This window comes from Girardinichthys multiradiatus, chromosome 5 (genome assembly GCF_021462225.1).
Source record: "Girardinichthys multiradiatus isolate DD_20200921_A chromosome 5, DD_fGirMul_XY1, whole genome shotgun sequence".
Lineage (NCBI taxonomy): Eukaryota > Metazoa > Chordata > Actinopteri > Cyprinodontiformes > Goodeidae > Girardinichthys > Girardinichthys multiradiatus.
Window position 1 is genome coordinate 9,874,125 of NC_061798.1, and position 14,548 is coordinate 9,888,672.

Sequence of the window (14,548 nt, forward strand, 5' to 3'; positions counted from 1 at the left end):
CTGAGTTTAGCTGTGAACCAGGGTTTGTCGCTGTTGTAACTCACCCTGGTGCATGATGGTACACAGCTGTCCTCACAGAAGCTGATGTAGGAAGTCACAGCCTCTGTGTACTCGTCCAGACTGTTGGTAGTAGTCCTGAACACATCCCAGTCTGTACAGCCTAAACACGCCTGGAGATTCTCCACAGCCTCACTGCTCCACTTCCTTGTCGTCCTCACAACAGGTTTGCAGAGCTTTAGTTTCTGCCTGTATGCAGGAATCAGGTGGACCATGATGTGGTCGGATTGGCCCAGTGCAGCACGTGGGACGGCGTGATAAGCGTCTCTGATGGTGGTGTAACAGTGATCCAGAATGTTGTCCTCTCTGGTCAGACATTTTATAAACTGTCTGTATTTGGGAAGTTCGTGGGTGAGATTACCTTTGTTAAAGTCACCAGCGACGATTACTAAGGAGTCCGGGTTGGTCCGCTCCACACTCAGTATCTGGTCGGCGAGCATGCGCTGTGCGACCTGCACGTTAGCTTGCGGTGGGATGTAAACACCGACCAGGATGAACGAAGCGAACTCACGGGGGGAATAGAAAGGCTTACAGTTTATGATGAAGGATTCCAGGTCTGGAGAACAGTGCTGCTGAATCACTGTCACGTCGTTGCACCAACCACTGTTGAGGTAAAAACAGATTCCTCCACCTTTCGCTTTGCCGGAGAGTTCCGTGTCTCTGTCCGCTCTGTAGAGTTGGAATCCTGCCAGCTGCAGCGCGGAGTCCGGTATTAATCCACACAGCCACGTCTCCGTGAAGCACAAAACTGCCGATGAATAAAAGTCCATGTTTTTCCCCAACAACAGTTGTAGTTCCTCCATTTTGTTGGGAAGTGAGCGCACGTTAGAGAGAAATATTCCAGGTAACGGTGTTCGTAGTCCACGCTGGCGAAGACGTACCAGCACCCCAGCCCGTTTCCCTCTCTTCCGGCGTTTCACCGCGTGAACAAAGGTGAGCGCACCTTTGACCAGAATGTCCAAATATTCCAGAGCAGTAGGCAGAAAAGTGGGAAATAACTCCTCTGGTGTAGTAGCCCTGATGTTCATGAGTTCTTCTCTGGTGAGAGAGCTCCGGGTACCATCACAGAAGACCGTTTTAAAGCAAAAAACAAAACAAAACAATGCGCACCAACACGCCGAGGCGACCATCTGCGGCGCCATCTTGTTGTTGCCCTGTAGCCCATTTCCTGCACACGCCTGTGCACGGTGGCTCTGGATGTTTCTACTCCAGACTCAGTCCACTGCTTCCGCAGGTCCCCCAAGGTCTGGAATCGGCCCTTCTCCACAATCTTCCTCAGGGTCCGGTCACCTCTTCTCGTTGTGCAGCGTTTTCTGCCACACTTTTACCTTCCCACAGACTTCCCACTGAGGTGCCTTGATACAGCACTCTGGGAACAGTCTATTTGTTCAGAAATGTCTTTCTGTGTCTTACCCTCTTGCTTGAGGGTGTCAATAGTGGCCTTCTGGACAGCAGTCAGGTCGGCAGTCTTACCAATGATTGGGGTTTTGAGTGATGAACCAGGCTGGGAGTTTTAAAGGCCTCAGGAATCTTTTGCAGGTGTTTAGAGTTAACTCGTTATTTCAGATGATTAGGTTCATAGCTCGTTTAGAGACCCTTTTAATGATATGCTAATTTTGTGAGATAGGAATTTTGGGTTTTCATGAGCTGTATGCCAAAATCATCCGTATTAAGACAATAAAAGACCTGAAATATTTCAGTTAGTGTGCAATGAATCTAAAATATATGAATGTTAAATTTTCATCATGACATTATGGAAAATAATGAACTTTATCACAATATGCTAATATTTTGAGAAGGACCTGTATGTTATAAGTGCTGCTGGTGATGTGTTTAAAAAAATGTCTAAACTTCCTGTCACATTATAATAAAGGCATTGTTATGTTACATTAAAGTGTAACTGAAGAGGTTTAGTTCTCTGATTTTCACACACTGACCTCCTAAGCTAGACTTTTAATGAGATCCCTGCTGGCTCATAGGATCAGTTATGCTGAACTTTCCTCAAGGGGCCCCTTGTGGAGGGTTTGTTTGTATTTGTAAGTAGTGTTTTGTTGATGAGTTACGTCAGTATTAGAGCTCTGCACATTAGCATTTCTGTTTTCCTTTCCCCATGCAAACTTAATTGATTTAAACCTTGCTATTATTCGGCATTATTTGTGTTGTGGTAAATGTATAAAATATTTCCCATCTGCATCGTTTACACACAGACTGATGGTTCATCTCATCCTCACCTTGAAGACATGAATGGGATGATGCGTCTGCGTGCTCCATACAGCGTTTTCATTGTTATGTCTTTAAACGGGAGCTAGCATGATCATACCCTTCCATCTTTGCTTAGTCTCCCTTCGCTTGTTTTTTTTTTTTTTTTTCCTGTTTTTGATCAGCGCCGCTCTGTGCTGCCTTTGATTACTGGCTCAACGTTTACCGTGAGCACACAGAGCACGCTCTCTGTAAACAGACCTGCAGCAGCTGCCGCGCTCAGCCAGCGAGTCGGAAAAGCATTGCGGAGCACCACGTTGCTGCTCCTCTCGTGTTAATGCCAGTGGCACCAGTCACAGCGTCAAGCAGAAGCTTAAATCCTATGTAATCAGCTGCTGAAAGCTTGTTTGTTTTTGAGAAATCGTTTTTCAGGAGGGTGTTGGTTAAGTATCTGTTGGATCGTTTGTTGAAAACGGCTCCTATTATCTTGTATTGTGATGTTCTAAGAATACTTCCAGATTGTACTCTGCAAGTGACTGGTTTCCTCAGCTGTTGGCCAAGATCTAAATTTGGCTGCAGGCTTTTTTTCTCAGCATAGAAGCAAACTGTTTAAGTCTTTAGAGTCAAACAAAGATGTCTCTCCTGTGGGATTAGTGCTAGTTAAGATACCCTGGTCCTGTGTATTAACCTATAATGTTTTAGTCCACCAGTTGTTGTCCTGGTTGGCCTTCACCGTGCTCCCATTTTTCCCAGGGGGTCTCTTTGGAAAACAGCCTGTGGCGGGGCTTCCCCCTCCTTTAGACTCTTGGTTTTGTCCTAAGGCTTCCAAGGCACAGCCCATCGCTTCATGTCAGCAAACAGCCTGAAGCAAGCAGCCCTGTTGTTGTAGCAACTTTTTGCCTGTAAATTACAGAGTAGACACAGTAGTTCAGTTCACTGTTTTTCGGTCTGTTTCATTTACTCCTAACATTATATTGTTTTTTTGCTTGTTTTTACATCTCGCTTCTAAGTTGGAAAAATATTATATTGTTAGTGTTAATTTTATGTAGTTAAAATGTTTATACTTATTAAGCATCATTCGTTTGCATTTGGTTTATGATCACTGAAACCAAGGATTCTGTAACATCTTAAAAACTCATGAAAAGTCCAAAATGTCTAAAAAGTCTTATTTATTTTTTATTACATTTTGAATTTGTAGATTAGGTAATGCAATGCTTCTTCCATAACCTTTTTTTTTATTTTGTATTTATTTATCTTTATTTTCTTTTTGAGAAACAAACATATTCCTTTTAATATGATTATTCTGACTAAGGAATCGGGAGTTTTATTACGATGTGACTAAACTTCATGGTCTGGATATTCACCCGTCTTCAAACCATCAAAAGATTCTGCTACTGTAGCTGTCTTCTTATCTTTCTGTCTCGTTTTTATGTTTTTTTGTTTTTTTGTTTTGTTTGAGGGGAATTCGGGGAAATCAAACAATTCTTGCTGCATTTTCTAGTGTCACATATTATGGACATATTGGTTGTCAGTTAAGTGAGTTACAAAGCTAACTTACCTTTTGTTATTTGTCATGATTCATGTCTTGATTTTGGAATTATTTCCCTAAAACCTTAGAAACCCTGTGGTAAGGAAACTCAGGATTAGGCATATGAAAATTCTCACTGTATTACAAGTATGACAAGCAGATATCAGCAGGTTTGTCAGGCTATCTGCTCAGGTAGCTAGCTTGCACTCTGCTGCTTAACAGACACAGCACTCCTAGCTTAAATGAAGGATGCCGCTCCTTTAGTTTCCAAGACATGTCTACCTTTGTCTATAGTAGCCCTCTTTCAGCCAGCTGGCTGGCAGTGTGCAACAACACTTCAGCGCTTTTTGTGACATTTCATTAAAAGGTCTTTAAACAGTAGGAACAGTATGCCAGGATATTTTCGAGGTGCACCTTGATCCCTATTTGGGATGTTCTGATGCAACAGGTTATTGTTCAACTTCTGTACATGGACACATTAAATGGCTGTTTATGGATAAATTGCTACCAAACATTTAACACAATCACAGTTGCAAATGGTTGCAGTCTTCAAATTTTAGATCAGGACTTAAACTTGATCCTGTTAAAAATTCTAAACCCGACTATGAGGCAGCATCGCAGTGTGACCTATGCCCTCTACAGTGCATTTAATTGTCCCACCAGACAGAGACCCTCCCTGTCCCATTGCGTCTCTCTGTCGCACCCGCTATTGCCATGTCTTCAGCTGATCTGGGACCATTAAGTCGTCGGAAGCAGCCAGCAGCCGTCCAGACAGGCTTCCCACCAGCAGGTGCTGAAATGGGCGTCTTTTAGGAGTGTGGGAAGTGCAGCAGGAACAGCTGTTTGCCCGTCATCAAGACAAAGCAGGCGGCCAGTGGGTTACTTTGTTTAAACACTTACCCCCTTTCATTTGCACTTCCACCCCCTCATCCCGTTGACTTAAAACTGAGTGTCTGGGATTCTTTAAAAATGCCTCTTTGTGTACTCGCTTTTAAATAAACTACCATTTTTAAATGAGTGGTTTAGAAAGTGGCGTCTTATATGAATGCCTGACATATTCAAGTGTAGCTCCACTGTCACCTCTCCTGACATCAGCAGCGCTTGGTTGTTTGTATGTTTTAAAAATGATCAAATATTCAGAAAACTACTTGGCCTTAATGAAGCCAGGGAGGTATAGATTGCCCCTTGTGGTCACGCTGAGACACACTCATACCCACACAAGTGCGGGAACCCCCCTGTGGCTCCATTAATGCAGTCACTGTCAGGGAAACCAGAGAAGTCGCCAGGCTCTCCCTCTTGTATGTTCCCTCATCTCTCAGCAGAGGTAAACAGACATGAATGATGAGCGTTTCCGCTCCCTCTCGAGACCATTCCCTCACTGCCCCGTTTTCTCCCCATTTCCGAGTGAGAAGCCAAGAGGGTCTATTGGGGGACAAACGACTAATAAATGTCCCACTCTTAATTTGGTTCTGGTTTTATGTAATCCTACAGCTGAGCTTGGTCTGTGTTTCAGTGTCAGGCTGAAGAAATCAGTTTGTTGCTTCTCTTATTCTCTTCTTCTTCCTCCGCACTGAAGAAATGAACCCCTCCCCCCAGCCTCTCTTCCATCTTTCTCCCCACCCCCCTAACCCTCACTCGTTCTGTCACCCAGCCTTTCAGTTCATTTAAAGGGGAGGGGACGACATTTACTTCTTGGCAGAATGCCCATTTCTGTGATGGCAGCAAAGCTTCATTATATGAAGTTCATCTTTTGTTATTTCTGCCTCAACTGCATAGCAGCACTGCTGATCTGTGTGTGTACATCACTAAAACATTTTTTTTATTTAATACTCTGTAGGTTTGATGTAGAAATCAAGCTTGCACTCATAGGTACACACAAAGGCAGTCATAGTCACTGTGAGAAGCAGGAGAAGCCACAAAGGGCTGTTGTTGGTTTTAATTTTTTCCACCCAGTTATTCAGAGGTCATAATCAGACTGCCCTTCTAATTCCAACCTGAATGAACCCAGAAGCACATTACTCCAGATGACTGCCATCGCTAGATGGAAATAATTGCCTTCTGCTCTTTGTTTTTTACATACAGCTTGCATTTATGCTCTCTTAGGTCAGCGATTTGCCAAGAATTAGCGAGGCCATTCAATAAAAGACTTAAAAAAATAGATTTAGCTCATACGGCAGGTACTCTGATTAGCCATAATATGCAGAAAACTAATACCTTTACAGGCTATATTTGCAAAGAATTGCTGCTTTGGCTGTGTACCATGCAGCAGACATACTAACACGCTGTCTGTTGCTGCCCATTTTTTTCATGGATCTGTGCAATCCCTCCGAGAAAGAAGCTGGTGCACCTTTCTCCGGGTATTTTTCCATTCTCCCTCTCTCTCTCATATCGACTTTTGTTTTTTTTGCTACCACTGCAAAACACTGTCTCCTCATGCTTCTTCTTTGTCTTTTGTTTTGTGAGGTCTTTCTTTGAGGCTTATGTTATCTCAGATGGTAGGGATTAAAGAACAGCAGCTTGTCACGTAACCTATTTTAGTATCCTTAAGACAACTGAATGTGCAAATGAGGGAAGAAGAGACGCAGGGTGGGTGTGGGGTTGACTGAACCAAATACAGATTTCCTTTTGTGGCAGCGGTTGAGCGTTTTGGATACCATCCAGCTCTGATAAAAAATGACTTTGCTCGTCTGAAAGCTAAACAACACTAACTTAGATGGAGCTCAAAGCAGGGACATGATGTGATTTTGAAGACCGTCATGATTTCTAAACAACAGACGCCTGCATGTCACTGAGATGTTAGCACTGATTAAAAATGTAAAAAGACCAGCTGTGTGGGTTCTGTCTATTGCTGTTCTTTGCAATTTTGTTAGTCAACAAGGGTTGCACCTTTGATTTATTCTAAAATGCTGCCAGATAATCCCTTTGTGAAAAACATGTTAAGCATTCAGTAAGGAGAGTAGTATTATCTGATATTTAATTCTATTTAATTGTACTTAGTATGCATCTGTAAGGGAACACTATGCCTCCAAATAATCATACTAATAAAACATAAAGTTTAGATGTCTCAAGTCCTAGTCCAATACTTCAATAAAAGTCTTACATGGTCTACATCAGTATTGGGACTGTGTCCCACTTAACTGACTCACCAGTAAGGTTCACAATGCCGCCATCTTATATTCATTATTTTTGACCACCACAGATATTTCTCCTGAACTGGAGTTTCTGTAGGGAAGATATCCTCCTCAAACGTGGTTTGACTGGGTTAAAAAGCTGCTAGAATGTTCTGTCAACACCATTCCCTTAAGTAGGTAAGTTTATAATTCATACAGAAACATATGTCTGACCAAACACATACCGCTACATTTTATTATTAAACTCGCATCTTGCTGTAGTCTTAAGCTAACATTAGCATGTTTGCTCTGTGTTTTTATGTGACTTGTTGATAATTCAGCTCAAAAGGTATTTCTTTGCCATTCCTGTTATAAGTATGCAAAATCTACAAAAGCATCTTGCATTAAAAGTCAAAACATACAATGAGTGGAAACTGCAGCCAATATGACGGGTGAAGAACACCCAGGTCCTTAGGGTCCCCAAAGATCAACAAAATAATGTACTCTGCTTATGGGCCTTACCCTCTAAAATAGGTCAATGAAAACATGGTTGTGCAGCTCACTGGGGGTGCAGCTTACGTGAAATCCCAGATGGAACACCAGCCGGTATCGGGGAGAGAGTTTTTTTAGGGGACTTCTGATCAGGACAGGAGGGCATTGGATCTGGTGCTGGATCGAAACATCCTTAATATGCATTAGAACCAGTTTTGTTGTTTTGACATCTCTGTCATTTATCAAATATTGACTTCTTCTACATTGCAGATAAAGAATATAATTATTCTTTATTCGATCTATTAGTGGAGGAATTCAGTCTGGATAATCTTGAAATAAAAACAGAAATCAAAGACTTATTCTTCGTATGTTTTTGTTTGACTGATTTTCTGCTACTTGTTAAGGACGGTAGTTTATTGATCAGGTTAATGTACAGAGGTTACCCCTGTTGTGGATATTTGTCATGGAAACTGAGCCTAGCCTGCTGCTGGAACCAGAAATCGCTATCGGAAGCGCATGAAAAACACCTTCATTAAAGGCTTTCTAATTGAATGCTTCCACCTCCCTGCAAGCTGTAGCAGCTTCTAACTTTAAACAGAAAATGCACAATGACTTCAGATGATTCCATTTTATTTCTGCTTTGTTGCAAACTGCAGACATTTGTTAGCAGGTTTGCATGTGTGCCATCAGCCATATTGCTGCCTGGGGTCAGGAGATAAGTATGCTTCGGACATTTTTTCATTCTGAGCTACCCTGATGGCATGCAGTGTCTTAAAGCATTAAATCTTCCACGATTTCTGTATGGGTCCACACACCTCAAACAAATAAACCCTTTTTCCTGTATTCTGAGTTGATTGTTTTGACCTCTGCGTCGCTGATAGTCATTTTTAGCTGTATTGGAATTACTGCAGCGGTCCGGCAGTCTTGATGGAAGCTCACAGTAGAGAAATGGATGGCAGTCCGATTTATAAATGAGGCAAATATCAAGCAGGGGTATCGGTACAGTTAGGTGAGTGTTTACTTCCGCTGCTCCAGAAGGTAAATCTCTCATCTAGAAAATATCTTACGTTTATACATAGATATTTTCATTCCTTACTGGGTTCTTTTTTGTTGTTGTTTGTATTTATAGTTGGAATGGGATGTTAGAACATATCACATTTTATTCCCTTTACATCTTTTGGTTCAGTGTTTGAGCCTGGTGTTGGGCTTTCTGTTTTTTTTTTGTTTTTTTTTCATTCTTTGACCTTTGTTCTGGTGATATTTATATATTTTATCCCATTCATTTTGCCTGCTGCTGGCCTAGTGGTCCGGTTGTTTGCATACTGGATCAATAGTCTCCCTGCTTTCCCTCAGTGGCATTAATAAGGTCATTGATTAGCTGCCCCTAATGATTGATTACACCACGGACCTACTCTATTATTAGTTAGCCCCCCACCCCATCTGACTGGATGCTTTTGTGCTCAATAAATTTGCTTGATTTTCATTGCAAACTAAAACAATTGGTTCTGGAAAAGTCTAGAATTTTCATATGAAAAACCAGTAGTAGCCCTGGGGTATTTGCTGTATAAGAACAAGGAAAAAGGGATAGCTGAACCTCCTAATCATATGCAGATAGTGAAAAGGTTGGAGAAAAACGCATTTTATTTGGTTTTAATGCCATGTAGTTGGAGGAGGAGCGGCCCCAGCGGAGTATAAGGAGTGATGGATGAGAAGCCGCCTTGGTTTCATTCCATTAAATGAGCAGCGTTCCACTTGGTCTTGCCTTCACAGGATCAGCCAGGAAAGCTCCGAAGGAGACGGATGGGCCTCTCACTGCTGGGTGTTAGGAGTGCAGGAAGGAGAGGGCGAGAAATAAGAGTGAGAAAAGATTTGGAGGTACAAAGAGGACTGGAGATTCAGACTGAGAAAAACAATAAAAGGACTGATATGTGCATATTTTAAATTTGTAGATGACAGAAGAAGAAATGGCTTTTAAAAGAGAGGTGGATTGAAGAATTTTATTCAAGTGTAAAAGAAGGGAATAGGGCATGGATGTATTGTAGAAAAGAAAGTGTTTCTATTTGGTTGACTGCACAAATGTGAAGATATATGGATATGCCATACTTGATATGACATGGAACATGCTTGACTGTATGTTCTGATTATGTAATAAATTTTACATTGCTTGCAGATTTTTTGCATCAACAAACCAACAAGATAAAAATAGGTTCAGACAACTAACTGCAGTCTGACGATGAACCTTGCTTTTCTACTCCATATCACAATCCTCCCTATTTCTCAACCTGTTTGTTGGCATTGCACAATTTATTGCGAATTATCATCACAATTCCAGGGTTTTTAATTATGTAGTTATAAAGGACTTTCAGCTCCAAATTTTCCAAATATTTAATGATTTACATTTCAGGTGCCATGCGTTCAAAGCCTAATTGCCTATAATATATCTTTCCCGTTAGATACTGTCTCACTGTCCCTTATGCCCATAACCTCAGACAGATCTTGGTGACTAAGATGCTAAAGGAAAGTGGACATTAGGGACATTGTAATGAAAATGTTGGTGAATAACAGTTGGTATAATCACAATATTGAACAAATAATTTTTCCATTTTACTTTTTCCTGGTATTGTACTGTTTGTTTTAGATATGTTTAGAGATGCAGAGATTAAAGTTCAAAAGCACAAACTGAGCAGCTCTTCTTAAGACAGACTTTGTTGAGACGAGAAATATTGTCATGTTTTAGTATCCAGAGATTTTGTGCCAAGAAATAGTTCCACCAGAAATCTCCACTGTTATTCCTAATGTGTGTATTTGTTGGAATTCCTCACTTTTACAAAAGTCCATGACTTTTTAACTGACTTGTCTCCTATAATATTATTTATTATGTTCCACTGTTACATTTTGTCTCAAACTCCTTTTCCCTTCTGTTTTTCCTGCAGACACATCCCTACTGAGTGGTTCTGGTGCCCAGTATGATAAGTCGCATTGGGGAGCCTCTGGACCTGTTAACAGACCTTCCAGTGCCAACAGCTGGGACAAAGTGATCATTGACGGAAGTGATCCAGAAGCTTGGCCATCCATTGAACGTAATATAGACTCTGGTCAGCCGGCAAATCCAGAATGCTCCTTGGGCTCAGTTAGCTCTAACTTGGACACCAGTGCTGTCGCTTCTACAAGTAGGAGTGGTCTTCTGAGTATGGCCACAGGTGCCACTGGCCAGCAGGCCCATTATAACTCTCTCAAACCAAACAATAACATGATGACGGGACCTGTTTCAGCCAGCACGTTAGCGGCTAGTAGAGGCTGGGGTTCAGATGTGAAACAAGATGGCATGAATGGTGGTAGAGTAGCAGCCCCCAGTAACTGGGGATCGCCTAATTTTAACTTGAACCTCAACCCCAATGCCAACCCATCGGCCTGGCCTGTCCTGGGACATGAAGGTGGTGCGGGAGGTGTTAATGGCCCCAGCTCTACGTCCCTCCCACCAAGCATGAACGGAAATGGAAATCTGGGAAACGGGAATTCGGACAATGGTGGGGGGAGTTGGGTCAGCATGATAAGTGCTAATGACAATGATCAGCAGCACCTTTCAACCAACAAAAATGCATCTTTCAATATGGAGCCTGCTAACCTTAACACTGATGGACCAAACTACACTAAACAACAACAAGCTCAGGAGCCTATGAGCCCCATCCACGGTTTAACTGGCTGGGGGGGTCATTCCCCCACTGAATCTTCCCAGCTCAGTGGGGACACAACAGGCAGCTCTGTGTGGGGTGGAGGAGAAAACAAGGCAAATGAGTCCCCCAAAGACTCAGGATGGGACTCATCTCCTTCTGGAGGCCTTTCTGCCTGGGGCCGCCAAGGCAGTGGTGGTGGTGGTGGTGGGAGTAGTGGCAGTGGTGGCTGGGGAGACTGGGGAAAGTCTTCCGGGGGTGGAGATGTACCCAAATGCTGGAACTCAGTGGATGCTGGTAGTTCTGGTCCAGGCCAAGAGCAGCAAATGAGTTCATGGGGCAAACAATCAGGAACGGCTCCAGCTAGCGAGGATAGCGGAGACAGCAGCGAAGGGCGATCCCGATGCAGAGACAGATCCTCCAGCATGGATTTTGCCCCTCTGCTTCCCCAGCAGGACCTAGACCCCCGGGTGCTGAGTAATTCAGGATGGGGACAAACCCCCATTCGACAGCACACTGTATGGGAGATGGAAGAAGCTAATTCTGATGATGGAAAGAGCAATAGCAGCTCAGACACCATGGGATGCTCTAGCTCTAATGGTGGACTGTCATCAACCAATGGAGGTGCTATTAACCCAAACATTGGGCCCAGCCAGAGGCCTGGATCTGGAGGAAAAATGGACAGTGAAAGATCATCCTCCTCTGGTTGGGGCGCTCCTCCACCGCAGTCAATTCAAACTGGATCAGGATGGGGGGACCCCCCACTTTCAGTAAACAAAGCCCCAAATGGCACGGCTTGTGGCTGGGGAGACCCCTTACCTACCAGTGGTTCTAAAAATGAAGGCACCTCATCCTGGGATTCTGATAAGTCATCTCGCTGGGATGATGGCATGATGAAAAACAAGTCTAGCAACTGGGGAGAAAGCCCCAAAAATTCCCAAGGCTGGGGCAACAGTAATGGGGGGTCCAATGGTTCCACCACAGGGGACTGGGGAGTGCCAGACCTCAAGAAAAATGGTTCTTCTAGCAGCATGTGGGACGGAGAAGATGGTAATAGAGAAACCAGTGGATGGAATGAAAGCCCAAGAGGAGGAAGCAGAGGAGGTGGGAGCTGGGGGAAATCTACCCCTGCTGTGAGCAACAGTAATTGGGGAGAGACCCCACGTGCCAGTGGCCCAGTGCAGGGAGGCTGGGGCTCTTCCAAGCCCCAGGAAAGCAGCAGCAGCGGCAGCAGCACTGGCAGTGGAGGATGTGTCAGCATTGGTTCCTGGGGTGGTCCTTGCTCTGTGAAGCCAACCAACTCTGGCTGGGGAAATGTTGGCAAACAGGAGCCAGGCATGGAGCCCACTGGTTGGGAGGAGCCCTCCCCTCCCTCCATCCGACGAAAGATGGAGATCGATGATGGGACATCAACTTGGGGTGATCCCAGCGCCTACAGCAAGACCGTCAACATGTGGGATCGCAACAATCCAAATAACAACCCAGGCAACGGTGGCCCACCACCCAGCAAGAATGGTGCAATAACTATGATCAATAATAACAACAATCACTCTCACCACATGCACCACCATTCCCACCATGGCCAGCCTCCAAGTCACATGCTGCACCAAGGAAACAACAATGGGTCACCAAACAGTGCTGCCTCACATCCCACCGGGGGACCCCAGGGTAGACCTCCACTTGCCAATCCGGGTATTTAAAAACAATGATTTAAACCACCTCAAATGATGCTTTCAATAGAGTGAGAAATTAATAATGATCAAAATGTTGAAAATATATACAATGCTTTTCAGACCAAGACTTAAGATCTTGAAAATTATTTTGTATTCTCAGTAAAGGTTTGTGCTTAGCTCCCTTACCATCCTCTCCACTGTAGATAGTGTCAATATAAATATCTGTCCTCACCAGACCTGGTGGGCTAAGAGAGATGAGGCTCTGTATCAAAACATATTTATATCCTAGGATAACGTGAAGTAGTTGATTACTATTTAAAAAATCCTAGAAACTCAGATCAACTATAAAATTGAAGAAAAAAAATGCCTCATTGACATTTATTTTAAAGGCATTTCTAAGGGGTTTAGACTATTCTGCTATTGGTGAATGTGTTAGAGGCAATTATTTCTTAACATGGGATTCTTTTCCCACAGAATAATGGACCCAAATTAAATCAAATCTTCAAGGTTTTCTACACATCTTTACCTACACATTTTTTGGTTAAATAGCTGGTGGCAATAAGTATGTGCAGTGAAAAGACCACATACACAAAGAAGGTGCAGAGTTAATCTCCAAAACTCTCCTGCTCCCTAAGACCGTATGTAGTATGTAGGCGTGCAGAACCCTGGTTTTGTTTACCAGAAGGGAAGTCTTACATGCAGTAAAAATGTTCTTATGTGATGATACAAAATGTGCATCAAGACCTTTCTTTTGTGTTCTTTTTTTCTAAATGTATGTTTTTCTACCAGGTTGGGGAGAGATTCCCAGTGTCCAGCCAAAATCAGAGCCTGCGTGGGGAGAGCCAGCAGCTCCAACTTCAACTGTTGACAATGGTACATCTGCTTGGGGGAAACCCTCAGGCGGTGTTGGAGGATGGAGAGACGGTGGCCATGACCCATCTGGCCCTTATGTAAGGTCAAATGGACCCACAGGTTCCGCACCTTGCAAGTCAGGTAACCTATTTGCACAAACATTGTGTTATTGGCTAAAGTTATGCTTTCTAAACTTTGATGCATATGTAACTTGGGCAGTAGCTGAGGATTCAATCTACAGGAGGACCCTGAAAATGTGTATGCATGTTTGTTTTTTGTTTTTTTTTATACTTCAGGGATTTCACATTTTTGTCAGAAGGTGTTTGTTGAGTGAAGTGCTGCTTAGATTAAAGCAATTCCACGCATCAGTAGGTTGTGGTTGTTTTTACTGCTGGGTTGAACTGTTTGAAATGACAGAGGGGGTTGCTGGGAAGGTTGAAGATGGCAAATGGCAACAGTGGCACCTAGTGGCCAGGCTACACACTGACAACTGTTCACCCTTCTGAAACAGAATGAATCCTGTTAATATGGGATCTATAAAATGAGATCATTACTTTTTGTTATTGTTGTTGGTACTACAGTTTATTTATACATTCAATATATTTTTAGGCCCCAAACCTATGCAAGATGGCTGGGGAAATGGAGAAGAAATGAGCATGTCCACCAGCCAATGGGACACTGAGGATGGGGATGTCTGGAACAGTCCCACATCACAAGACAGTGGCTCCTCCTGTAACTCCTGGGGCAACGGACCCAAAAAGTGTCCAAGCAAGGTGAGAGAACAATCTTCACTTCTGTGCGACACACATTTGTTTGTACTTAATGTGCCTACTGATGGAAGTGCTGCTGGAAATGGGTTGACAAATATTTTGCTGGTGTTTCACAGGGGAAGCTCTGCAGCAAGCAAGATGAGGCTTGGATCATGAACCGTCTCATTAAACAGCTCACTGACATGGGCTTTCCGGT

General features: G+C 43.3%; 1 protein-coding gene across 3 annotated transcripts in view; it reads left to right on the forward strand.

Moving 5' to 3' along the window:
* tnrc6c2 (trinucleotide repeat containing adaptor 6C2) overlaps window positions 1-14,548 on the forward strand; it is a 62,220-nt gene that overhangs the window by 26,405 nt on the left and 21,267 nt on the right. For all 3 annotated transcript variants that reach the window (XM_047366440.1, XM_047366441.1, XM_047366442.1), the window contains 4 exons: window positions 10,320-12,749; window positions 13,520-13,723; window positions 14,192-14,355; window positions 14,469-14,546. In XM_047366440.1, coding sequence (XP_047222396.1) covers window positions 10,320-12,749; window positions 13,520-13,723; window positions 14,192-14,355; window positions 14,469-14,546 — 2,876 coding nt within the window. The remainder of the gene's footprint in view (window positions 1-10,319; window positions 12,750-13,519; window positions 13,724-14,191; window positions 14,356-14,468; window positions 14,547-14,548) is intronic.